The 27829-nt window shown below is 38.2% G+C and overlaps 2 protein-coding genes across 2 annotated transcripts in view; both read right to left on the bottom strand.

Moving 5' to 3' along the window:
- On the bottom strand, positions 1 to 27829 carry LOC125233351. The gene is made up of 5 exons (XM_048139336.1): positions 27784 to 27829; positions 14137 to 14224; positions 12783 to 12889; positions 2609 to 2746; positions 1 to 609 (listed from the first exon to the last, which is right to left on the bottom strand). The coding sequence occupies exons 4-5, from the start codon at positions 2742 to 2744 to the stop codon at positions 341 to 343; spliced, it is 405 nt and encodes a 134-aa protein (XP_047995293.1). The 5' UTR covers positions 2745 to 2746; positions 12783 to 12889; positions 14137 to 14224; positions 27784 to 27829; the 3' UTR covers positions 1 to 340.
- LOC125233352 overlaps positions 25364 to 27829 on the bottom strand; it is a 60263-nt gene continuing 57797 nt past the window's right edge. The window contains exon 5 of the mRNA XM_048139337.1: positions 25364 to 25546. Within this exon, the coding sequence (XP_047995294.1) occupies positions 25382 to 25546 (165 nt within the window). The 3' untranslated portion in view covers positions 25364 to 25381. The remainder of the gene's footprint in view (positions 25547 to 27829) is intronic.

Here is a 27829-nt window from a genome sequence, read left to right as displayed (position 1 = left end):
ACGTCTGCCTAAAATTATTGCTCATAATATCAAAAACACAATATCGCAAACATAGCATTACAAGACCAACGATTATAGTACAGCTACAGCGTCTCAAACATAAAACATCAATAACTGACAAAAACATCGCAATCAGTACAATCTTCGAGAAAAGGAACCAAAATAGCGACAACGACAGTGGTAGCTGGAATCATGTCTCCTTACCCAAACTAGTCATCAGTGACCAGTCTGTTGAGTTTCTTGCAGGTAGGATAGGGTAACCTAGAAACTGAGAGTCACCGACTGTGTACTTAGCTGTCAGAGGTAGGTACCTCCTTAAAATTAAACACCGATTCCAAATTTACAACAACATAGCAGACAAAGGATTATATCTCATAATCTTCGACAAAAGAATCCAAAGCAGCGACGTAGTGGTAGCTAGTACCACTCCACCCCATCCCAGCTCTAGTGACCAAGCTGTGGAGAACTCTCTAGCGGCTAGGAGGGGGTAGGCCGGGGCCTGGGGCCCCACGACCCCATCCCCGGTGCCATCGCCGTGGGTGCCTCGGGTGGAAGTACGCTGGACGCGCTTGAAGTGGATTATCATGAGGGTGAACATCGCGAACAGACCTGAAATTGAAAAGAAGATTATTAAAAAGTTTGATTGTATACTCGTATATTGAACGGGTATTATTATTTATTCAAAGAGTGACGAATCTGCAGTTACAAATATAAATATAATATTTCGTAGTTTAATTAAGTTTTTGGATAAATAAACGAAATATAAATCATCGCCTACATGGCGCAGTCGGTAGGATATAAATCTTGAAGTGTGTTTAAATAAGAGTTTTGAATGATTCACGGTTATTTTCATTACACTTATATTGACCGGGATATAGACCGTGATTACCTCATACCGTGTTTTCCGTGATCATGATGCATGCAACTGCGTCGAAATATCGGGAGCTCGACAAAAATCAAAAAGGTAATCACGGTCTATATCCCGGTCAATATAAGTCTAATGTGTTTAAATAATTCAAATATTACTGACAACAATACATAGAATAATTATAACAACGAATACTATTCCTGTAGGATATTTTATTTCTAACACATCTAACCGGGGATTATCTTGTCACGCAACGAGTAATTTATAGGCAATTCTTTCTGTTTAGTTTAGGCGAGGTATACCAACGGGTGATAGCGTGTTACACGAATCACAAGTCATTTGGTATCAAACAAATTATTTTATTAACTAATAACCACAAGCAAGCAATAACCAAAAAGTACAAATATTACAAAGGTTCATATACCTAATAGTCGTATTGTCATAGGTACATTTAGGTTTTTAAACATGTTCCATGTATGCTTTAAATCAAATCAAGTCTCGTCAAAATATTTAATCAGGCTTACAATAAGCACTTTTAAATAGTCAAAAATATACAAATGTGTAGGAAATTAAGCGGTGTTTATGTGAGCTAGTGCATTTACCACCCAATCTCGTGTCGCAATCGGGTAAAAAACTTCAGCTTTAAAAGTAATCGAAAGAGCAAACTTTAGTTATAAAGCTGATTTTTATTACGGCGAGACGCCATTTCATCTAAAGCCCGCTCGCCGACAGCGTCATACGATGGAGCACGTACCCAATTTAAATTCAATTAACTGTGGCATTCGTGATAAATACGTTGACTGTGTGAAATTAAGCACTTATTTTTTATGTAGGTAAATTTAACTTTTATATCGCTTAGGTACCTATATACCTAAAATAAATGAGTGACTTCGTGTACAGTCAACAATCAACAACACAAATGTGAATACAGACAAAGTGCCAAAAATATGTATACACACCTTAATCAAAGAGGATGGAGTATTATAGAGAGTTACTGTCAAAGTAAAATGTGTAATCACAGTACATATAGACTGCCATCTCGCGGCACAGGCTTAAAACTTTTGAACCTCAGTTTTAACAATTTGGCCCATATTCTTAGCTTGATATGTGTTAAAATGTCAAATATTAATATTAGCGCCATCTAGCCGAGCGTTCCCCAAAAGTGTAACGCCATCTTGGCCACCGTACCTTTTTCTCTATGGCTTTGAGGTACGTTTTTTTCTTAGACCTTGGCCGTCTATACGAAGTTATATAGGTCTTTGCCTTAATGTACAGGCAATAAAGTTCTATATTTTGGCACTTTGTCTGTATTCACAGCTGTGTTGTTGACTCTGTACCGTCACACGTATTAGGTATGTCACAACATTAAAAGCTGCTGACTTCTAAATATTGGCGCATATCTACTTAATATTTGCCCACTTAGGAACGAACATATTATTTGATGTGATTCATGACCTCAATTTCGTTTAAAATTCGTGTACGTACATAACCAACTCCCACCTATATTGTGAACGGCACGTCATTGCGGTGTTTTCCTTTGTTTACAACCTACATAGCATGAATAGGCATTTTTTATTTTCAACGTCGATAGTTTTGTAACTGTGTAGAATGACTAAATGGTGGATAAAATGAAAAACACCTGAATCACGGGCTTTTTAAATAATTAATAATTTTCTTACTACGTCTCATTCGAATGGTCGCTATGGGCCAATCGGCATCTTACTGTTCAAATATACTTACCAGCTAAAAGGTACATGACCCCAGTGACCAGAACTGCGCTGATCTGATGCTTGCAGACGCCAAAAGCACCCACAAGAGCAGCGCTCCCTAGAACTATGAGGCAAACGAGCGCGCACGATATGGAGAGGTTCTGCATTCCTGGAAAAATATAAATAATTAAGTATTAAATTGTCTGTCTTATATTTTAGAAATTAATACTTTCAGGGCGATAGCCGGGTTCTCTTTTCGCTACACACTTCCCTATATTATTGGCAAAGTTAAAGTGCAGTGCTGGTCGTGCTGGCATCGAATATGTAATAATTAATAAGCGATATAATTCTAGATGGCTGGCAGTCCTCAACTGTGCGTTTTTCCAGAAACTTCCTGCCCCGCACAGCTAAACTGTGGAATGAATTGTCGCCTGCGGTATTTCCGGACCGATACGACCTTCAAATCTTCAAGAAAAGAGCGTACACCCATCTTAAAGGCCGGCAACGCACCTCCAACACCTCTGGTGTTTCGGGTGTCCATGGGCGGCGGTAATCGCTTACCATCAGGCGACCTGTCTGCTCGTTTGCCTCCTATCCCATTAAAAAAAAAAATTAAGGTAACTGAAAATCATGCAGTATCGTTCAACCACCCTTACGTCACTACCATACTAAGTATCTTTTTTTGAGACGGAAAAAATGTATCACAATTCGAATAATACTGATAATAGCTGAGTCGGAATCCTTTTTTTTGTATGTTGTGTACGTAATTTTAAGTCAGTTGTGTGTTTGAGTATATATCTGATACATATGTCACCTTCTAGTTATACTTATACTTACTTTTTAATAATCTTCACATGGTGCATGAATTTATATCTATAATATGAACCTGTCTATATGTAGTATGTCTGGTAAGGTCCAGACGGACTAGGTCAATACGTCTGCGGCTTAGCTAAGGAATCCTCAATTTCTCAGCACCTAATTTGGTGCCTGACTAATAGAAAGCTGTAATTTGGTTAGTACCTGACCAAAATCTATACATATATTTAATCACGTAAATACTGGCACAAAAGAAATTATACAACAAATATAACTTTTAAAACAAAATAGAATTTCTGGGGCGAAGTGGGTTTTATAGTCGCTTGAAGAGTTCACAAGGGTACGAGGATATATCCTCGTATATACCCTTGTGAGGCGGTTACATTACATAGAACCAATCGCAAATTGAATTGAAGGTGTAAATTTCACGGTAGTATTAGTACCTAAACTTACAAATAGTACACATAAAAGAAAAATCGACAAGACGATATAAATTTCCTTCTCGAGTTTAGACGATAACCGTAACTTATTCTGATACGAGTACTAAAACTCAAACATTTATTATACGTACGCGAAGACTTAAATTATTAACAACTTAATTCGTAAGTACATTCTGGTATGTAGGTCGCGTAAAGAAAAGTGGCCGTTTATTTGAAAAAGCGCAAATATTCGGCCACTGTGTTTTTATGGCCGCAAAGCCAAGCAGAAACAAACAATAAACACTCTCCTAAAATGAGCGCTGCCATTCTCTGGTATACACGCTATTGTACATGTTCGAGTACGCATTGTAAAACCAACCCTTATGTAAAATTTCTGGGAGACAGAACTTTGCGTAGAAAATATAAACACTAAAAATGTGCCTTTTTTCCCGAAAAAAACGTAGCCGTAGCTAGATCGAGTTTCCATCAAAATCATAAGAGCTGTTTTCGAGATCCCAAAACATAGATATAGGTACCTACATAAATACACATAAAAGAATCCCGTGGGTCTAGTGAAAAAGGGTATAACTCAAATTGACTCGGTGAAAAAGGACACAAGTCCCTCCTCGGACTCAGCCTACATAAAATTTGCTATAAATCAAAGCTAATACATTTATAGAAAAAGTAATTGTAACATAAATCATTCAGCTACAGCTTTTATTTAAATGGACAACTCGTATCTTAATTAACTTTTAGTACAGTTAGCAACAAAATCATGTACTTTTTTGCCCGTATATTACGGTCGTCTATACATACTAAGTGGAAATACTCTTTCAAGAGGGAACAATGTATCCACTCTCCACTCGTATTTCAAGCTTACATTTGCTTTATCAAGACCCTTTACATTGTAAACACAAAGGGGTTAAGAGGTTCAACAAAAAGTCAAATACCACCTTGCGAGGAAAAACGTAAGGTGTAAAATAGACAGTGAGACGATATAGCCTTCTCATGTTCCCCGTCGCTTCAGTGTGTTATGATTTGTATTCAACGTTTCAGGTCAACATCTTGGCAGGGCAGTTATTATAGTTCCAACGCTTCCAGAGATAATCGTTCAAGGCTGAACTATCTTTTGTGTGACCCCTTACTTACCGCAATATCTAAGTACCAATTGGTAACTGAAGTGTCTGAAGTCGTATTGATATTTTTTTCATACTTTGAACTAGGCAACAAATCAAATTATTTCTCGGTTTTGTCACCAGTGGGCTTGATCGCTTTTTCTTAAGTGTATGGTATCTACACACCTATATTTCAGTTTATAATTTTCCATACTTGTTCAGAATCAGCGCTAATGAAAAGGATGGTATTAATAACTAAACTCGATACTTACCTCTAGTTTTGCAAGTCGGTAATTAATACACTATGTATCTACATAATTTTCTTTGGTCAGAGTCGATAAAAGTAGGCGACGAGAATAACAGTCCAAATCTTGTCGTACATATAAATTTAATTTGTCTGAAATATAAAATCCTCATCCGTAAAAGAGCTTTTGTGTCACATCGAATCAAGTATGTTACCAACATTTTTCTGATTGGTTGTGAAAAAAACAAGGGTAGGTCGCTGTTAAGTGGAGGAGAGGGGGAAGGGGTTGGTTAGAATGGGTACATGCTCGTTCTACTGGATCGTAACCTTAGTTAGCCATTTAAAGAGCAACAGGAAGAGCTGGAATGGGATATAATAAAATTGTGTTAGTAGGTTGTGTTGCCTTGAGGACCGTATCGACCATTTCAGGCAAAGATGACCACAGTGGAAGTATGTACTGTCTGGGCTTCACATTTTGCCTTTTTACTCATTGTCACAGGTGGATTTTGCGAGTTCATAATTTTGCTACTTGCTAGTCACGATTAGTGGTAGACGTATTGAACACTCAATAAACACTTATCGATGTTGAAACAGGCCAAATGGTAAGCCCAGACACACTTCACCTTATGACACACTTACCCGTGTTCCAAATACGACGATCATTGTATATTGACCTTACATAACATATAGGAGGAGATGGGATACAAAATATCTAGGTAGGAAAAGAGAGCGATGAAATCATCATCCTCCTTGTATCCCGGCATTGCCACCTTGGGGTCATACAACTAATCAAGATTTGGCGTATAGGAAAGGGACTGCCATCTGACCTTCCAACCCGACGGGTAACTAGGCCTTATTGGAATTAGTCTGGTTTCCTCACGATGTTTTCCTTCACCGAAAAGCGACTGGCAAATATCAAATGACATTTCGCACATAAGTTTCGAAAAACTCATTGGTACGAGCCGGTACGAAGCCGGAGCCAGCCGTTCGAACCCGCGACCTCCGGATCGTAAGTCGCACGCTCTTACCGCTAGGCCACCAACGCAGAGAGTAATTGGAAATATTAAGGCAAATTTATTTAGGAGTTTTAACTCCTGAATAATAATGCTGACAAATTTACGCCATCATTGCCGCCTGTAAACGCTAAGCACCCAATTTATATTCGACTATGAATAATACGGCCATTGTCAATTTATCTTGATAAAAATCGGCAAAAAGTTCTATAAACAATGAACGTATTTTCTTTTTAATTTTCTTTATCATCAGAATTCAGAAGAAAATTTTGAGATATTGTTGAAGAAAAATAAAGTTAGCCGATCACACGAGCAAGATCGTTACCACTTTAAGCACTGGTCCCACCGCGAGCTTGTAAACTATGAGCTATCGGCTACAAAAACGAACAAAAGATAATCACTCCCGCGTAAATAAAAGAGCGCAGCGATGTTTATAGTTACTCGCCCAGCGGTGAGCTATCACTATCGCCGTGTCTCTTTTATTTGCACGGGAGTGCTTATCTTTTGTTCGTTTTTATAGCCGATAGTTCATAGCTTACTAGCTCGCGGTGGCACCAGTGCCTTATATTAAAATTCATTAACTTTTTAACAAATAGGAACTTTATTTAAGTACAATTGAATAACATTAGATACATAATATACCTCATCCGTTTTTACCGTTGCCATTAAGCCGCAATTTGTAGTTTAACATAACTTTGCACCGTCTTTACAGACTTCGGTCTATCCAATACCTCGAAGGTAACCTTTATTTTACCTGCAGGTATATCCAAAGTATGTATATTGTATAATTTGAAATGCTAATGAAGTTTGTCGGGGAACGAAAACATAGGAGGCCTTTGACCTGGCGCTCTAATTTGTAATGCTTTTGTTTCATTGCATCATTAGGTAAAAAGCTATTATGTTTCGAAAATATTCGATATTACTTAGCGCTTAGTGGCGTGACGATGGCACCGATCTGACGCGTGACGGGGCATAGGATACCTATTAGATTCAGTGTGTAGTACATGCTAGCTATTTGAGATATCTTTAGTGTCATCTCGTAAGTAATCCCTTATGACTGGTAAACTGACATTTGTATTCCGTGCTATAAAATTGTTTCACAAAGTGTAATATTTCGTCCACAGGCACACTAGCTATATTGGGCCCAGCCCATCAAAAACGATTTTATTCCGCGTGTTATGAAAAACTTCTTTCTCAAACCTTTTTATTTTTTGTCTCGGTTGATCCTAAAATTGTCTAGTTCAGACCTTTATTCCGCATTTAGTCTACCACTGGTACATTTGAAATGAAGTTGAAAATAAATTAATAGTTTAAAAAACACTATAAAACACGCTTTTATAAATGCACGTAAAAGCCAAAAATAAATTATGGATCGTTCAAGTTGTCTCTATTTGTGAGCTGAAGTTTAAAAACTATGTGCTTTTAATTATAATATTTGATTGTAAAAGCGTGGGGCGCTGGAACAGGAAAGACTTTTTGTATAACTTGCTGATAAATCAAATTATGCTATGTTACGGGAAGGAGGTTACACAGATTGACGCGCTAACTGGAGTTGCAGCATGACTAGTAGGTTCTACATTAAACAGTCAAATCAATTAAAAGTCAGTGTTCAAAGTAGGTAGGTACCAGTTTGTCGAACTCAGACAAAATATGCGCTAGTAGCGAGGAGAGTCGACAGTCACCGACACTTAGAACGCCGCTTTTTTCCGGTAATCAAAGTACAAAAGGGGAAAGTATCTACAGTGACAGGATACAGATTTCTTGTTCGTGGACGAGATATCTTTGGTTCTCTTTGGTAACCCTTAGGCGGCATATGTAAACGTTATGTTCTCATGCAACTTCATTCGCCAGGAAGTTCGGATTAGTATTTGTTTACAAGAAAGTCTTTCCTGTTCCAGCGCCCCACGCTTTTACAATCAAATATTATAATTAAAAGCACATAGTTTTTAAACTTCAGCTCACAAATAGAGACAACTTGAACGATCCATAATTTATTTTTGGCTTTTACGTGCATTTATAAAAGCGTGTTTTATAGTGTTTTTTAAACTATTAATTTATTTTATACTTTTTAGTCATTAATAATGAAATACTTTTAACATTTATACATAAATTTATTTCAAGTAGGCGGATTTTACATGCCATTTGTGGCTTAACGTGTACTTATTGCTAATTGCTACTTAATAATAACTAGCGGCTACCTTCTTATTACGGTATTATCATAAAAATGTTTATACCTAGTAAGTTATCCGTAAAAGATAGACAATATAGACATGTGCCATCGCGGACTTTTTGAAAACATTAGAGAGACATACTTTCGCCATACATTGTTTTGAAGCTCTCAGCTAGTGGGATTTTGTTTGACTCGATTAGAAAATATTGTCACATTTCAACTAATTCAAACAAAATTTAAGTATTTCTTTTTTGCCGAGCCCCCCTTTATTTGCTCTTAAGGGTCACAGGAAAACCATTACCCAACTTATTTTAAATACAACGTTTATCTTTCTTTTATGCGGGGGGCTTCGCCCCCCGAGCCCCCCTTTGTTTGCTCTTAAAGGTCACAAGAAAACGCTAACCCAACTTATTCTAAATACTACGTTGATCTTTCTTTCATGCGGGGGGCTTCGCCCCCCGAGCCCCCTTTTCTTTACTCTTAAGGATCACAAGAAAACCTTAACCCAACTTATTTTAAATACTACGTTGATCTTTCTTTTATGCGGGGGCTTCGCCCCCCGAGCCCCCCTTTTGTTTCCTCTGAAAAGTCACAAGAAAACGCTAACCCAACTTATTTTAAATACTACGTTAATCTTTCTTTTATGCCCCGGCTTCGCTCCCCGAGCCCCCCTTTTTGTTACTCTTAAGGGTAACAAGAAAACTCTAACCCAACTTATTTTAAATACCGACCCACCTTTGTTTGCTCTTAAAGGTCACAAGAAAACGCTAACCCAACTTATCTTAAATACTACGTTGATCTTTCTTTCATGCGGGGGGCTTCGCCCCCCGAGCCCCCCTTTGTTTGCTCTTAAAGGTCACAAGAAAACGCTAACCCAACTTATTTTAAATACAACGTTGATCTTTCTTTTATGCGAGCCCCCCTTTGTTTGCTCTTAAAGGTCACAAGAAAACGCTAACCCAACTTATTTGAAATACTACGTTAATCTTTCTTTTATGCGGGGGCTTCGCCCCCGAGCCCCCCTTTTCGTTACTCTTAAGGGTAACAAGAAAACCCTAACCCAACTTATTTTAAATACAACGTTTATCTTTCTTTTATGCGGGGGCTTCGCCCCGAGCCCCCTTTGTTTGCTCTTAAAAGTCACAAGAAAACGCTAACCCAACTTATTCTAAATACTACGTTGATCTTTCTTTCATGCGGGGGCTTCGCCCCCGAGCCCCTTTTTCTTTACTCTTAAGGATCACAAGAAAACCTTAACCCAACTTATTTTAAATACTACGTTGATCTTTCTTTTATGCGGGGGCTTCGCCCCCGAGCCCCCCCTTTTGTTTCCTCTGAAAAGTCACAAGAAAACGCTAACCCAACTTATTTTAAATACTACGTTAATCTTTCTTTTATGCCCCGGCTTCGCTCCCCGAGCCCCCCTTTTTGTTACTCTTAAGGGTAACAAGAAAACTCTAACCCAACTTATTTTAAATACCGACCCACCTTTGTTTGCTCTTAAAGGTCACAAGAAAACGCTAACCCAACTTATCTTAAATACTACGTTGATCTTTCTTTTATGCGAGCCCCCCTTTGTTTGCTCTTAAAGGTCACAAGAAAACGCTAACCCAACTTATTTTAAATACAACGTTGATCTTTCTTTTATGCGAGCCCCCCTTTGTTTGCTCTTAAAGGTCACAAGAAAACGCTAACCCAACTTATTTGAAATACTACGTTAATCTTTCTTTTATGCGGGGGGCTTCGCCCCCCGAGCCCCCCTTTTCGTTACTCTTAAGGGTAACAAGAAAACCCTAACCCAACTTATTTTAAATACAACGTTTATCTTTCTTTTATGCGGGGCTTCGCCCCCGAGCCCCTTTGTTTGCTCTTAAAAGTCACAAGAAAACGCTAACCCAACTTATTCTAAATACTACGTTGATCTTTCTTTCATGCGGGGGCTTCGCCCCCCGAGCCCCCCTTTTCTTTGCTCTTAAGGATCACAAGAAAACCCTAACCCAACTTATTTTAAATACAACGTTTATCTTTCTTTTATGCGGGGGGCTTCGCCCCTCGAGCCCTCCTTTGTTTGCTCTTAAAGGTCACAAGATAACGCTAACCCAACTTATTTTAAATACAACGTTGATCTTTCTTTTGTGCGAGCCCCCCTTTGTTTGCTCTTAAAGGTCACAAGAAAACGCTAACCCAACTTATCTTAAATACTACGTTGATCTTTCTTTCATGCGGGGGGCTTCGCCCCCCGAGCCCCCCTTTGTTTGCTCTTAAAGGTCACAAGAAAACCCTAACCCAACTTATTTTAAATACAACGTTTATCTTTCTTTTATGCGGGGGGCTTCGCCCCCCGAGCCCCCCTTTGTTTGCTCTTAAAAGTCACAAGAAAACGCTAACCCAACTTATTCTAAATACTACGTTGATCTTTCTTTCTTGCGGGGGGCTTCGCCCCCCGAGCCCCCTTTTCTTTACTCTTAAGGATCACAAGAAAACCCTAACCCAACTTATTTTAAATACAACGTTTATCTTTCTTTTATGCGGGGGGCTTCGCCCCTCGAGCCCCCCTTTGTTTGCTCTTAAAGGTCACAAGATAACGCTAACCCAACTTATCTTAAATACTACGTTGATCTTTCTTTCATGCGGGGGGCTTCGCCCCCCCGAGCCCCCCTTTGTTTGCTCTTAAAGGTCACAAGAAAACGCTAACCCAACTTATTCTAAATACTACGTTGATCTTTCTTTCATGCGGGGGGCTTCGCCCCCGAGCCCCCTTTTCTTTGCTCTTAAGGATCACAAGAAAACCTTAACCCAACTTATTTTAAATACAACGTTGATCTTTCTTTTATGCGGGGGCCTTCACCCCCCGAACCCCCCTTTGTTTGCTCTGAAAGGTCACAAGAAAACGCTAACCCAACTTATTTTAAATACTACGTTGATCTTTCTTTCATGCTTCCCCCTCGAGCCCCCCCTTTTTTTCTGTTCTTATCTTCCGGCACCATCATCAGGCCTTGAAACCTAATCGTAGTCATAGTTCATTACAAGACTTTTCTAAGAAGCCCAAAAACAGCTATGATACGATGTTCCATCATGTAGTTCCAGTTCATATCTTCCGGCTCCATCATCAGACCTTGAAACCTATCCGTAGTCAAAGTTCATTACAAGACTTTTCTAAGAAGCCCAAAAACAGATATGATACGATGTTCCATCATGTAGTTCCAGTTCATATCTTCCGGCTCCATCATCAGACCTTGAAACCTAATCGTAGTCAAAGTTCATTACAAGACTTTTCTAAGAAGCCCAAAAACAGCTATGATACGATGTTCCATCATGTAGTTCCAGCTCATATCTTCCGGCTCCATCATCAGACCTTGAAACCTAATTGTAGTCAAAGTTCATTACAAGACTTTCCTAAGAAGCCCAAAAACAGCTATGATACGATGTTCCATCATGTAGTTCCAGTTCATATCTTCCGGCTCCATCATCAGACCTTGAAACCTAATCGTAGTCAAAGTTCATTACAAGACTTTTCTAAGAAACCCAAAAACAGCTATGATACGATGTTCCATCATGTAGTTCCAGTTCATATCTTTCGGCTTCATCATCAGACTTTGAAACCTAATTGTAGTCAAAGTTCATTACAAGACTTTTCTAAGAAACCCAAAAACGCCTATGATACGATGTTCCATCATGTAGTTCCAGTTCATATCTTCCGACTCCATCATCAGATCAGCTCAACAGTACCATATTATTGTATTGTCATCGGAACTACATATAGCTGCCAATTTTCATTACGCTACGACTCCTGGAAGATGGTTAAATTAGCTTCCTTAGATTCCATTACATACATAGTTACATACACGACGACCTAATAAAAGCGTGTTAAAAAGGTCATGGAAATGGAATATTTCATATCACTTATAGGTACTCGTAGTTAACTTGGTTCAAGAACTTGTAAGCAATTATTCGATCAATATTCAATAAGTTTAAGCTAACTACAGACAATTAATTTAGTCGATCAACCGAATCTGCAATTTAATGCAAAGTTCTCAAATTGAATCTCAAATAAACTAAAGAATTCTGAATTAATAAACGCAGAAGCATCTGCGAGCGATATTTTATTAATATATGCATGATGATAATGATAAAAAAAACTAATTTATTTACTTATTTCAACCAATTTAAGTATGGATTAGCATGCAAACTTTGTTACTGGCGAATTCTCAATATAAATTGAGACTCCAGTGCCTGTTAAGATGCATTCTTACGGGTAAGGCGTTTCAGAATTGAGGGCAGGCATGGATAAATTCGCACACATGCAGCAGCTCTCCGTGGTTAAGTTGGTGAGAGCGACGGCTCCGACAAAACTGACGAAAATTCACAATTTTTCCATTTTTCGTTTAATTTAAAAATATAAAGCAAAGAATTATTATAAAAACTTACGATGTTGCCAGTCCGCTCTCGGCTCATCATCCTCGCTGTCCGCCAAATAGTTTGTGCACACCGGCTGTGTTGGGAAGCCGCTCTGGACAATATTGACACCTCCTCCTCTGAAAATAAAGATCTGTTTTAAATACATCGGATCATGTATCCGCCCTAGAAGTAGAAGCTTAGAGTCAGCAAATGTGTTGTTCGAAGAAAATGAAATCTATCAATATTAATATTATTTCCGAGCACTATTGACATTTATTGAGTTTCATTTCATTTTCTGGACACGACTGTCAATTAGGGTAGGGTTCTGTGGTAAAAAGTCTATAATGTAACCAAAGTTGATCGATTCGTCATGCGACAGTACAATATGTCTGTAAACGAACATAATTGGGACATATTTAATACGTTGAACAGTGTGCGTAGACGAATGCATAAACGCTTCACGAAACGCTCACGTATCGTGAGCGAATCGAGAACGAATCGAGAACGAATCGAGAACGAATCGTGAGCGAAACGTGAGCGAATCGAGAACGAATCGTGAGCGAATCGTGAACGAATCGTGAGCGAATCGTGAGCGAATCGAGAACGAATCGTGAGCGAATCGTGAGCGAATCGTGAACGAATCGTGAAGCGTTTGGTATTCGGCTACGCACACTGGAGTGCGCTAAACACATATCTAGGTATAACAGTGGTTTAAAGTGTTTATTAGATTTTTAGGTGCTTCTGCATTCAGTAAAATTTTATTTTATTGACAAGTTTTCTTTTCGGCCACGGCATTTGAGCAAAATTTTGCGTAATATCTCCTATTCGAGAAAATTAATTCGATTTCTAAAATGTCATTTTCATAACTGATGGCGAGTCTGATAAGAGAACGTAATATCGTCTCAATCTGATATAAATTTGAATATCGAGTCAAAATACCAGCACCAAATTTAAAATTTGATAAAATTAATAATCTTGAGTGGCAGATTCAGACATCAGATGCGAAGTTACGTTAAGCTTTGTTACTTTCTATAATAAATGGGGATTTATAATATAATAGAGAAAGCCATTAGGCATTAAGTCCGCCATTATGTTTTATTTGTGCAATAAAGTTTAAATAAATAAATAATACGTGGTAGCAATGAGCTGCCAAAGTCGTAATTTATCCTAAAACGGATACGAAATGACATTTAGGTCGTAAATATCTCGTCATTGTATTGTAGGTGCCTATTTTATGAGTTTCATGATATTCTTGTAGTACTTATTAAATTTGTGCAATGCTGTGAGCGCGAGGGACGCACTGGTATTAGAATAAAATTATATCCATCCATAATTCATTATTTAATGTATTTAAAATAGATATTAGTAGTCTAAGTTAAAGTACCTTCAAGAGACACGCACATAGTCCAGATACCGCCGTTCATTGGAACTAAGAACGTCCCCCCACCTTTCCGATGACCTGTGTGCTCGATCTGAAACAAAAATATTTCATTTTAATAACGTTATTAATGTATTATAAATTTATAAATATATGAACTAGTGTATTACGCTAAATTTTGTGATTAGTTGTCAAAGCGGATCCCAAGCTCCCATGAGCCGTGGCAAATGCCGGGATAACGCAAGGAGGATGATGATGTACCAGTGTTATAAATTTAAATATTGTGTGCACTGTCCTCAGAAGTCCCCGCGTACTTGAACAAATTAAATTCAAGTTTTGAATGCTTATAGAAACAAAAGTAAGTTCTAAATTCAAATTCTAAAAAATTGGTCTGGGACTTGCAAGGATATTCTTATATTAACCCTTTAATAATCACATCATCGCATCAGGCCCTTGCGTCTATTGCAGAATTTGTAGACGATTTACACATTGCTGTTTCGACAACGCATTTGGTGACTGTGGCACACCTAGGATATTGGCGATCAAATATATGAAAGAGGCGCGTTCCTAGCACACACTCTAAGCTCGTGTATGTAGGTGAACGCGTACTGTGCTTGTATGAGTGAAATATGACAGGTCGACTGTTCGCGTTTTTGGGCGGCTCTTTCAGCGGGGAGCGGCAGCGGCCATACTGTACGATAGTATTCTTTATTATACTGTGACTGTAGAGGCCGATTCGCGGGCGGCGCAACCTTCCTGCCACATTTTTGGCAGAGAAAACTCATAAGTACCATCTGAGTTTCCAGTCTCGGTTTGCTTTCTGCGACACCTTTTGTTATCTAACATATTAAACCTTTAACAATAAACTGCCATAAACTTTAATAGGGTCGATAGGAAGAGAGGGAGGCCTTTGCCAAGCAGTGGGACACAAACGCAGGCTAGAAAAGAAACTGGTTTAACTCGTAGCGTCGTAGCTCTACGCCGCCGTAGTCGTAGCACTTCATTTTATTTGTATTATGTGCTTTTTCACAGAAAAAGGGTCCTTGCTGCTTGCATAAGGATGGAACAACACATATTACTTATATCGCTTATGGAGTGAAAATGGTTAGTACCAGCCATATTCTAATTTTAATTTAATATACCTATAGCTAGGGAACAAATCAAATTATTTTATTGAATATTTTGACTTGTTCTTTTTCCAAGTAGTCACACTACAATATATAAATTATAAATTGAAACAGATATTATACACGAAAGATAAAACGACAAGGCCCACTGGTGGCCGAGCCGGGAATCGAACCCGGGTCTTCAGCTTACGCGGCTAACGTCTTTACCACTAGACCACCCGCCCGCCGTGGCGCCCGCCGTGGTATGACTTCAATGGTAACATTAATTACGTAATTGACATAAGATTATTAAGAGTGAACATTAATGAATTTGGTAAAATACGAACTTTATAGGGCCAATAAAACCATGAGTAGAAAGAGTGTTCTTACCCTTGTTTGATGAAAATCGGTACACTTTTTTTTTCAATTGAAAATTTTGTATTGTGGTTATTCTTAGTGCGTTTTCACATTATCCGATCCGATATCGGATGTCGGAAGGATTTCAATAAAAAAAATCCGAGATGGCGCCTGTGATGTATGGGGTACCGGTCCGACATCCAATATCGGATCGAATAATTTAAAAAAGAGCAATTAAAAGGTTTTTTTGAGATTTTTTTTTCTAGTTTAGGGACATCTAGAGTAAATCCAAAGTATAACTATAAGTACGAATACATTATTTATACACCCGAGACGATAGCTCGCTCACCTCAGTCAGTGATTGGATTACCAGGAACCTGTGGAGAAACTCGGTTCGCACGTGTTTGGCCGACTTTATCCGACAAAATTGCCTCTGCTGTTTGTAGACACCTTAAAACATCGATTTAAAGACTATTATAGCCTAGATTGTATAGACTGATAATATTAGTATATTATACGACCTCGCTGACTCTGAAATTTTGTTAATGTTTTAGGAAAAACGACACCGGATAAACATGACCTATTTACAACAAAAATTGGCAGTTACTTTTGAATCAATGATATTAATTAATGTATTAATAAAATTAAAACTAAAATTAAACCTAAAAATAAAAGTAATAATTAATAAGAATAATAAGTAACGCGAAGTTCTGTACTAAACTAAAGCCGACACGGGTTACGATGTTCACGGAAACTTATACGGAAATTATAGTTAGCCAGGCAAGTTACGTAGAAGTTGGAAGACAAAGTTGAAACGAAGGTGAAGTTAGTGTGTGACGAACATAATAAATTACAAAAGTTTTCCGACCACCTTTCACTTTCATGTGGAACCGTAAACAATTAATTAAGAAGGATATGCAGGTTAAACAAACTTAATTTTTTTTAGAGTTTCTTTAGTCAAGGAAACGAATTAGAATGACACGTTAGTCCGTTTTCACTTTTCATTATCCGATCCGATATCGGATGTCGGAAGGATTGCAATGGAAAAAAATCAAAGATGGCACCTGTAATGTATGGGAAATATCGGTCCTACATCCGATATCGGATCGGATAATGTGAAAACGTACTAACATTACATTATAAGCTCGGGTACGTATTTTTTTAAATAGGGTGGATAGGTTGGTATGTACTTAAAAGAGAAATATCCAAAAGTAAATATACTTACCTAATTGCCTAACTGACAATGTAAGCAGAACCAAGCCCCGTAGCCGAATGGCATTTCTACGACGCGAAACGAAAACGAAACGCCGCGAAAGGTATAGTTTGGCTCTGTCACGCCAATACGCAAGAGCGATAGAGATATATATATTAATTATATATATACGAGCGTTTCGTTTCGTGAGCGTTTGTGCATTCGGCTACGCACGCAGGCTGTGATTGTTTTCACCTTTGAATATGAAAACATACTAAATAAGTCACAAAATAAACATGTCATTATTATACTACAACATACTACTGACAGACTGCCACACACATTCATACGCCCTCATTTATAACTTTTTTTTGATACTCTGAAATCAGCAGCTGCGGAATTTCAGGCTGATTGCTCATTCGGGTCAAGGTCTGACACTCAATCATGCAACGAAACAACTGCCGTGGAGTCACCATGGCGTTCCAACCTGTTGTTAGGCAGGCTATACGTAATATGGAGTGGTAATCGCTATGCGGAACTGCAGGCACGCAACGATTGCTGGTGCTTTTTTGTTTTTTTTTTTTCACCACGGGGCTGCTCTGGAGTCTTAACACTAATCATTATCTTTCTTTATGCTATTGTGGTCATGTTTTTTTTAGCAATTTCCTTATAAACCTGCGTGCGTAGCTGAATGCACAAACGCTTACGAAATGAAACGCTCGTAGATTTCTATCTCTTGAAACGCCGCGAAAGATAGTCTGGCTCCATCGCGCCAATACGCACGAACGATAGAGATAGATATCTACGAGCGTTTCGTTTCGTGAGCGTTTGTGCCATTCGGCTAATACGTACCCTGGGGTCCCTAAACATTTTTGCCTCAGGGCCATATTGGTCTTCAGCATATTTCGCGCGGGCTAATACCATCCGCTTTTCTTTGCGCTGGACCCGCTCCCCAAACTGTTTATGTAGTCCCTGTGGTTAAATTTTTTACCATTGTCTACTTGAAAATAAACCTCCGCTCACCTTACTTATTTACTTACTTACTTGACTAATCAACGGTATAGCTAACTCCCCTTTAAATATACCCCGTAAATTTGGCCTTGTGTCGTCTAGCGTGATTATGTAGAACCCTTCGATGTGATCCGCGATAACACAGATCCCTTAATTTGTATCAGCTGTATTTTTGACCAATTTTCAAAATTTTATTTATTTATATTTTAAAGAAGGATAAAGGTTATTGTAGCATAATAATATAGTGTAATAGAAGAGTATTTTATCAGATTTAGGCCTAGAAGGTTATGAGTGAAACAATTAATGACGTAATAAAGAAATTTTTAGAATAAAAGTTAGTGAGTGAAACATACATGAAATAAATATTAAAAAATATTTTGGAAAACAACCGCTACGCTCTATTAGTGATCCTGGCTTGGGTACGAACTTTCGTTGCGGAATAGGATCCTTAATCTCAATCAAACTGTTTTATTGAGAGTCCTATGCCAAGCCAGAAGGGCTATCTATCTACTAACTAACCCCCCCTTTTATTTTGTTTCTTTTTCCCTAGCTAAACCCCCCTTTTCCCCAATACTGCTAATTGACCATAACTTCTCGATCTTTCTAATGTTTTAACGAAACACCGAGCAGTCGCTAACTTTTATAAGAACTAAGTAAGTCAAACTTTTCTAAGCTTTTGACTTTCCATCAGTGGACGGCGCTCGCATGCCACTGGGCCCTATAACAAACCTATACCTTTTATTCCAAAGAATAGTTTGTTTCCCTAACTAACTTGATAGAATTTACCTTGAAAAACCAGTTAGCAACACTAAGTGTCCCGCAGCCACACCGAAAAATCAGAAATTGCTACCACAATTATTAATTTCACTCAAATAAATTAAGTAATAAGAGTTTTATAAATTACCAGTTTTACCACCACATATTTTAAGATAGTAAACACCACATTTAAAGTCCATTAAAACCATAATAGTAGTAGTTAAATTATTTCTCCACAATACACGTTGACCAATTATAATTTAAGACCAATCTTAAGAGAACTCTACTTTCATAGAAATAGTGTGTGACTCTACCCTAATCCTATTGTTTTTCCTACTCGAACATATCTGAAACACAGACCCTCACTTACCATAGATCTTGTGTTCAGAATATGTACAAGTGTATCCCTACTAGAGCTGTACAGTTCAGCCAGCGAAGCTGAGATAGGCAACCTATAGGCTTGAGTTCTGATCCTCCCCTCTGCTCTTGCCCGCAGGCTAGGATAGCAGAGAGTAGATCGCCCTATCCGTGTATATATCCAGTATTCTAGGACACACCAGTACCAGCCACATGGGAGACCCAGCTGCGATCAGACTTTACTCGGATATGGATCGATCACAACCGAAATCTCCAGCGGCCAACGCCAGCATGAACCAGAACACCGAGTAAATAAATATATATATGTATAGGACCCCAGCCTCAAATACTGCCGACTTCAGTGAGCAAGGATTACTCCTAATGTCTTTCGTCAATCGTGAAAGTCCTCACTTCCATCTAACAGTTGGACTCTTTGAGACCGGTGAGAAAATACGCTTTTGTAAGTATATAAAAGACGTCCAAGCCTCCACTTGGAACAAAAAGACCCCTAAACGCCTTATGTTTAACAGCCGCAAGGTATAAAGCGCTTAGCCGGACAACAGTCTGTCACAAACAATGATCTGGCTTATAACTTTCACAAAATAACCCCATAGAAAATTACTAAATTCAATTTTACTGACCAACTAAACAAACGAGTGAAGTTTCCTTTACGTGCTATAATCTAAGCTTAGTTTTGCAAGAATTACTCCCTACAAAACCAAACACAGACTTATCTCCAAGCACCAGCCATACATCGACCCAGTCTTTGTATTGCTTGACGGCACTCATGAAACAAAGCACAGAAAACTTCACTATACACATTAATTTAAATGTAACACTACACTATAAATAGAACACTAAAATAACCCCACAACTGACAGTAAAGCAATTCCACCACAGGTCTAAGTTCAACTGTACGACGATATTGTCCCCGCACAATCAAACAGAGACACAATTTCAAAGTTTACAATCACTTAGAATAATTTCCCAGTAAAAACAAACAGAGAAATAATAGCAGAACAACTTCACTCACCAGTATAACACACGAAAGCCAGAGACACTGTTAGTCTTGTAGATATTTTAAGAATGACGCGCGTCGGCTCGCTCCGACCCTTTTATAGATTCAAAATGAGTGACAAAAGAGTGACAAAAGAGCGACAAAAGAGCGACAAAAGAGCGACAAAAGAGCGACTAAAGAGCGATAATAGAGCGACAAAAGAGCGACAAAAGAGCGACAAAAGAGCGACAAATATGGCGACAAAAGGGCGACTGGCGACAAATAACAATGGATAGCCGCTAAATTACACTCATAAGTAAAAGGTCATAACTGTTTTGTTTACTAAGTCGTACGCCTTAGGCATTAATGTCCAAGACAGCTCAGCACGTACGTTTTTGCTTCTCAATAGTAACATCTGCATGACTGCACGTGTTTTAGAGTGAGATGGAGATATCTTTTGTTGATTCCTAGTACGTAATGAAACATTTTATATTGTGGTAAATATAAATATGCAAATACTACTTTATCTAAAGTTTTTAACAGTTTTGTAAATCAAATTTGAGGCAAAATATCATTTTTGTTTCTAAATGCTACAATAAACACATCCAGAAAATATATTACTACTTATCATTATCAATTTTTACGACCTATAATTGAAATCAAGATATAATATTGGAACGCTACTCAGTTGACAACTGTCAGTGTCAGTATTTCATCCATGTGAACGTAGTTTGTTGATAAATATGTTTTTCCAACCTGTTTTGCATCGAATAACAGTGAATTTTATGAGTGAAGACGTGACTATACATGTGATAAAGCTTCAAAGATATTATTTGTCAAAATATCCAATGAAATCCCAAAGAAAATATGCACCAAGAAAGTTGGTCAAGGAAAAGTTGATTCGCCGTAAGTTTTATATGTAATAACGAGTCCATTTCCTCGTCATAGACGCTTGTTCTGTTACATACTCACACTTTCGTAAAAGTCGACGCCAAGAAAAAGTTATTTGAATCGCAAAAGTAAGTATATACTTCTTAGATAAATTATTAAGAGGCCTTATTCCCTATAAATACCGGTCATGCATTTAGTACTTTTTCAGTGTGATGTAACGTAAATCATAATATTTTCTCCCTGTTACTTGCTTTAACAGGGCTATTGTGATCTAATAACATACAATTTAGATGTACCTTAGTGACTTTTTATGGAAAAATCTCAACTCAACAATCACTCGAAATTGACCAAAAGCAAAAAACGGTTTTTCCCCACGTATATATTACTAGCTTTTGCCCGCGGCATCGCTCGCGTTAAATTCGAAAATTGCGGAATGCTCCACACAAACTTCCACCACTCATTTTAGGGAAGTGGGGGTTAGAAAGAGACAAAAAGTAGCCTATGTCACTCTCCATCCCTTCAATTATCTCCACTTAAAAAATCACGTCAATTCGTCGCTCCGTTTTGCCGTGAAAGACGAACAAACAAACAGACACACACACTTTCCCATTTATAAAATTAGTATGGATTATTAATATTAAATTAACTGTTGATTATATTTAATACTTTGATCCTAACAGTTAGTTACTTATACTTTCTTCATAATTTGAGTTGAAGTATTTTTCCAAGGCAATTTTTTTTTAAAGTCCTATGACGTCAACTGAACTAAATTGCTATAAGAAATTGGGTAGGTATATAATTTTTGTGCAAACTTTTCCATCAGGCGAGCAGACTCCGCTGTTTCAACCATTACTCTTCGTGATCGGCCATTAGGACGGTAAGATCCAGCTACGAGAAACTTGCAACTAGGGTAATTCGAAGCATTTTTATGAACGTAATTTCTGCTTGGCTGTTTTGAGTTGGATAGCATTTCATAATTTTGTAGGTATCAGCTCTTGCTCTTAGTCAGAGCACATTGTCATGAAATTGCTCAAGTTTCAGTAGCCTTAAATTGTGATACTGCAGGGTTAGCTTTCTAGTCTATCGCCCGGACTATGATTTAACCCATATCTCACAATCAACTTCTACACCACCCACAGAATTTGAAGCTGTTAAACTTGAGCGATTTATGTTGATTGCTTGCTTTTAGCGGTACCCAATTCAATTAAAATTCAACGTGATCAATGTGACGTGCATTGAAATTTAAATGAGGTATTTATTGATCAGTGAACAATTCCAATCTCGATAGTCTCGATAGGGACGTATAGAGACTAATAGACTGCCGAGACTGCGAGGTACGTTTTTGCAGGTTTGAATCACGTAGGCACAGTATAATAAAGAGTACTATCGTACAGTATGGCCACTCCCGCTCCCCGCTGAAAGTGCCGACCACCCCCTCTCGGTTACCTCACAGTTACCGCCTGTCAAAAACGCGAACAGTCGACCTGTCATATTTCACTCATACAAGCACAGTACGCGTTCACCACCTACACACGAGCTTAGACTGTGTGCTAGGAACGCGCCTCTTTCATATATTTGATCGCCAGTGTCCGAGGTGTGATGTAGGTAAGTTCTACGTTAAGACGATATCAAAACCGCTCTCGACTATTTCCTCCCTGGTTTTTAAAGATAGAGCAATGATCCTCATTGTTATTATTTTTATCTCCCGTTTTGATTCATATTCTGCTTTTTAAAGACTCTAAAGCCAATCAAAAATTTCCACTTTTTCTCGCAAAAAAAGTTTGATACTCATTTAAATAAAAAGAAACGGTTAGATTATATTGTTATTCAAAAATTTCTAATCGAGAGCGGAACCTTTTTAATTAAAATTGAAGTGCATTAACTTTAACGTTCATTTGATGAAAACTACTTCCTTGATCGATTTTAATTTACACCTTGGTTGTTCCTTACATTTGTTTACTCAAATTCACATTCACCCTTTTTCGGTCACAAAAGAATGTTTCTAATAAAGATTCCCCTAAGCTATAAAACGTCTTCACCTCTAAAACGAAGACATGAAAGGTTAACCTTTTAAGCTCGCATTAACCCCGCACCCTCTGAATATTTTATCACGTGCAATCAAATATCAATTACCAGCGAGTAAATACGAGTAGAAATATGGGCTTTTTACTCTAAGCTTTGATTTTCGTCGATCAATCAACGACGTGTCACTGCGAGTTTCAATATAGAGAGGATTTCAATTTGAAATCAGCTTGATAAATGGATGGTGTAGGTATCACTGGGACATAAATACACGGATTTCGACTTTGGAGTCTCGATAGGATATTATACTACATAATATGTATAGTATAAAAATGTATTTGTAGTGAGGACTATTGAAAACATGCGATATTTATATTTTTTCACGCTTAAAGTCAGGTATTTACCTATAGGTAACTATATGCTTAAAATATCACTGGCATGGATCATGATCAACGTCGTTATATCTGATACCAATATATAAACCTAGTGCGTATATAATTATATTTAGTATTCGTACAGCAACAAGAAAATGACAATAAGCCCTTTCTACATATAACTCCCAATTTCGAACTTAAAGCCGCTACGTTAATATTCCGACAGACAAGTCTAATTTCACGAAGTATTCCCAAAGTTAGACAGTTCCTTAGGTACCTCGTATACATGAAGGTCTATAATCTAAATTAGTGCTCGAATAAAGGTCAAGGGAACTGGTGGGTTTGAATTTAAATTAGTCAGCTGTTTAAAGCTTCAATACCGGGGGGTTGGATGTTAAAGTTTATTAGTTATTTGGAACGGCTTACATCAAATGATAATAATGGTTGCGAAATTACGCTACTAAAGCTATATCGGTATATATATATTATCGGTAAATTGGCTCTTATTAATACTATGCCTAAACGCATAGTTATTTGTTATTTTTGTATTTTGACTGCTGGTGTGACCGAGGTAGTGATCCTGTCCGCTAGTATAGGTACATACATACATAGTTGTTAGCTAACCTTAGAGTCCTACAACACAAGTCTTCTTCAGCTTATCGTGGGTCACAGTCAATCTGTGCAAGTATGTCCTATGTATAACTAATATATTTTATTCACTCTTTATTTGACAAAACATTTTTTTTTTTAGTATGGATAGGTAGACGTTTGACCACACGATAGCATACACCATTAGCATAAGATGTACGCTATACGTTAAAACTCTACTGTAAATAAGAAAGGAAGATAACTTTAAAGTATGTTGCTTAGTTGCTTACTCGCCGTCCCTCGCAATTGGCGCGTCCGAAAATCCCTAATTTTACAAAGACAAAACTGGCTCAAGTAGCGCACAATCTGATTTTAATTCGATTTTCCCAGAAAAGTACACACGAGGCATTCATTTTCCCGGCAAATAGGCAAACACTGAGAGCTGAAACGTTATTCTATCCAGGAATTTCGGGAGGATCATTAGGATCAAGCTCACCAGTATAGTGTGACCTTAAATTCTGAACCAATTTCAAGTAATCAAAGGTCACAAATGAAATGGTTGGTAGTGAACTAGTGACGCATTTGGTACCTGTGTGTGTAGCCGAATGCACAAACGCTCACGAAACGCTCACGATAATATCTCTTTCGTAGTTATCTATCTCCATCGCTCTTGCGTTTTGGCGCGACAGAGCCAGACTACCTTTCCGCGGCGGCGTTTCGATTTCGTTTCGCGTCGCAGAAATGCCATTCGGCTACGGGGCCTGAGCTGTAGAAATTGCAGCAATGTATATATAGTTAGTCGTAATTTCAATCAGCAAAATCTGGTACGTTATGTACTTAGTGTACCTTAGCGAAATAGTTTTCAGGCAAATTTGTTTGTATAAAGCTATTTTCCTTTGATATTTCGTAGGCTCGAATACAGGCTTTGCTTTGTAAAGACTGTTTCTGACACCTACTTACGAGTATTTCGGTGTAGTCTCAATGTCATTTACATAAAAGTGGCAGGACCAAAGGACATTAAACAAAAAAATTTGAAGGTCGTTCTATACAACTAGCAAAAATACCATCCTACGCAAAAACCACAATAGCTTGCGTGCAAAACATTCCAAGGTGACCCCGAAATAAACTTCATTTCATTATACACCGAATATTCCCATTCCGATAAAATTACTCTAATTTCCATACTTAGTATTATTAGTCAAACAAAATTGAATTAATTAAAACGTTGAATTTACTTTCAGCTCGCTGTTTGATATTCAACGAAATGCTTTGTGGCTGCACTGCTTTGAATAAACCTCTAAAGTAAACTACTCAACAAATTCGCTTTAATATTTGTTATCGTGATTTAGTCTGATTCAAACGTGCTCGTTTTACGAATACCTACGTAGAATTTTAAGAAAGACATTTCATTTTCATAGTGCCGAGTGTTCTTCGGGCCTTTTTCGCCTACAAAGCAGAAAAATAGCCGAGTGTGGCTTACTAATGTAATGCCCTAAAAAGTACTCTAGTAAAATAAAAAAATAAAAATTCTAACTATAGTAATTATTTATTTATTTATTTATCGTATGGCATTATATTTACATGTCACTGCATTGTACAATTAAAAATTAAACCTAGAAGTCTTAAAATAGTCCACGGCTTTCCCATTTAAGGTTTTGAGCTCTTCAAAGCTGCCATTGAATTTGGTGTTAGGGCATTCCAGCACCATATGGCGGATTGTCTGCTTTGGTATGCCACATTCGCATGCTGCCGACTCGCACCATCCCTATACAAGACAATGTACACATACTTAAATAAATAAAATTTGACTGACTGCACTGCCAATATTCACAAACACATTGGCTATGTTTGACCGGCTGCCAAGTTTCGTATTGGGAAAGGAAATACTGTTTACAGCCTGTATCGAGATTTTACCGGCCTTCCGCAGCGGTATACAATAAACAGTTCGACAGACGGACAAGTCGCACCTTAAGTCCGTTTTGACATTATACGATCCGATATCGGATGTAGGAAGGATTTCAATGGAAAAATAATGTGAAAACGCACTAAGGGTACCTTTTGTACCTTTTTAGTACAGAACCGAAAGACTCACCCGGGGATTGACATAACTAGGTAGGGTTTTAGAAATCATATTTCAATGCCTCTGTGCATTTTAAAAACCCTAAAAATATGGCATCAAAGAAAGTTTCCAGACGAACATGAATAATAAAATCAGCCGACAAACTCTGTCCTTAAGTTTCTCGACTACGATACAAAAGGACACACGAATAAAGTCTCTACAGAAAGTAGACGGGAAAGTTTCAAACTTGTAACGTGGGTAGTGAATGAAGTATGTTTGTATAAAATACTAGTGAATAGTGAAGACAGTATATTTTAAACTGTTGTACATTTTTAAATACTATTTGACTGAATTTGTTTTTTGAATTTGTTTGTGTTAAGATCTGTTAAGATCTATTCTTACGGGTAGATGTTTGCTATAACGCCACCCTGAGGCGGTTGAGAATGAGAATTGAGGGAGGGCATGGATGAATTCGCACACATCCAGCAGGCCTCCGTGGCGCAGTTGGTAGCGTGATGGCCCCGGCAAGGGCAAAGGTCGCAGGTTCGAGTCCTGCCGGAGGTGTGAATTTTTCCATTTTTCCTTCAATTTAAAAATATTTAAAAATATACTATTTGACTAAATTATAAAAAAAAAATACTATTTGACTGAATCATAGTACACAATATTTAATCAGTTTTTATTTGATACCCTGCACGTGTATGTGTAATATGTACCTACTACTATAGTTTGGGTGGCGGGAGTGATTTCGAAGACATCATTCCGCTGATGTAGATGGCTGGTACCTCTGTTTTCCAGCAGTTTTGGAGACCCAATCCATACTAATATACTATACTAATATTATAAATGGGAAAGTGTGTGTCTGTTGTTTGTCCGTCTTTCACGGCAAAACGGAGTGACGAATTGACGTGATTTTTTAAGTGGAGATAGTTGAAGGGATGGAGAGTGACATAGGCTACTTTTTGTCTCTTTCTAACGCGAGCGAAGCCGCGGGCAAAAGCTAGTACTATATAAAAATTCAGTTTTCACTGCTTTCAAACAAAACTAAATCTAAATCCGTTAATCGGTTCGGGAGCTACGATGCCACATACAGACACATACACAGACAGGCAGACAGACACGTTTTTTGCGTGGGGCGTTAAAAAATGAGGGTTATCGAAAGGTTTACCTTATGTACCGTCACATTTTCGAATTACTGATGGTAATGTTACTAACCTATTCATGGGTAATCGATTGTATTTCTTATTCCCTTTGTTACAATTACGAGAACGTGCACTACAGCATAGTTAAACCCTTTAAAGTGCAACCGTTGCATGCATAATTTAAATGAGATGGAATGGCTGCCACTGTAATAGCTATTTAGGTATTAAATATTCAAGCGCAGTTTACTATTTATGCATAGAGACTACGTCTATTTTCGAATCCTACTAAAATTTTTGGGTCCACTTCCGGCTACACTGTTATATGAATAAATCGAAGGTCTTCCTCGTATTACTCGATGTAGCGAGCAATAAAGTGTCCCAGTTGTGTCAAGATGCGCACAGTATCGTCTTAATCTAGAATAAGTGATTTAGCGACCATCAAGCCCAGTAGCCACTGTGGCGTAGTGCTGGATGCGTTAGATATGACGCGGGCGCTAGTGGGCTGGACGCGTTGGCTAGCGCTGCCACAGCGGCCCGCTCTCAAATCACATGCTCCCAGTGGTCTGTCATGATGGACGCACATAGAACGCCGTAGTCTAGTACAAGTGACACACTTTAGCGACTTTCTCGCCCAGTAGCCACTGCGGCGTAGTGCTGGATGCGTTAGATATGACGCGGGCGCTAGTGGGCTGGACGCGTTGGCTAGCGCTGCCACAGCGGCCCGCTCTCAAATCACATGCTCCCAGTGGTCCGTCATGATGGACGCACATAGAACGCCGTAGTCTAGTACAAGTGACACACTTTAGCGACTTTCTCGTCCAGTAGCCACTGTAGCGTAGTGCTGGAC

Source organism: Leguminivora glycinivorella, chromosome 14, assembly GCF_023078275.1.
Source record: "Leguminivora glycinivorella isolate SPB_JAAS2020 chromosome 14, LegGlyc_1.1, whole genome shotgun sequence".
Lineage (NCBI taxonomy): Eukaryota > Metazoa > Arthropoda > Insecta > Lepidoptera > Tortricidae > Leguminivora > Leguminivora glycinivorella.
The sequence above is the reverse complement of the archived record's forward strand: the minus strand, read 5'-3'. Positions and strand labels throughout refer to the sequence as shown.

What these genes read in the sequence shown, in the direction of transcription:
- LOC125233351 (XM_048139336.1), bottom strand. Translation starts at nt 2,744, where the DNA reads ATGCAGAACCTCTCCATATCGTGCGCGCTCGTTTGCCTCATAGTTCTA. An exon ending in GGTCATGTACCTTTTAGCTG is followed by an intron (nt 610 to 2,608) that starts GTAAGTATATTT and finishes TTTCAATTTCAG; the next exon opens with GTCTGTTCGCGATGTTCACC.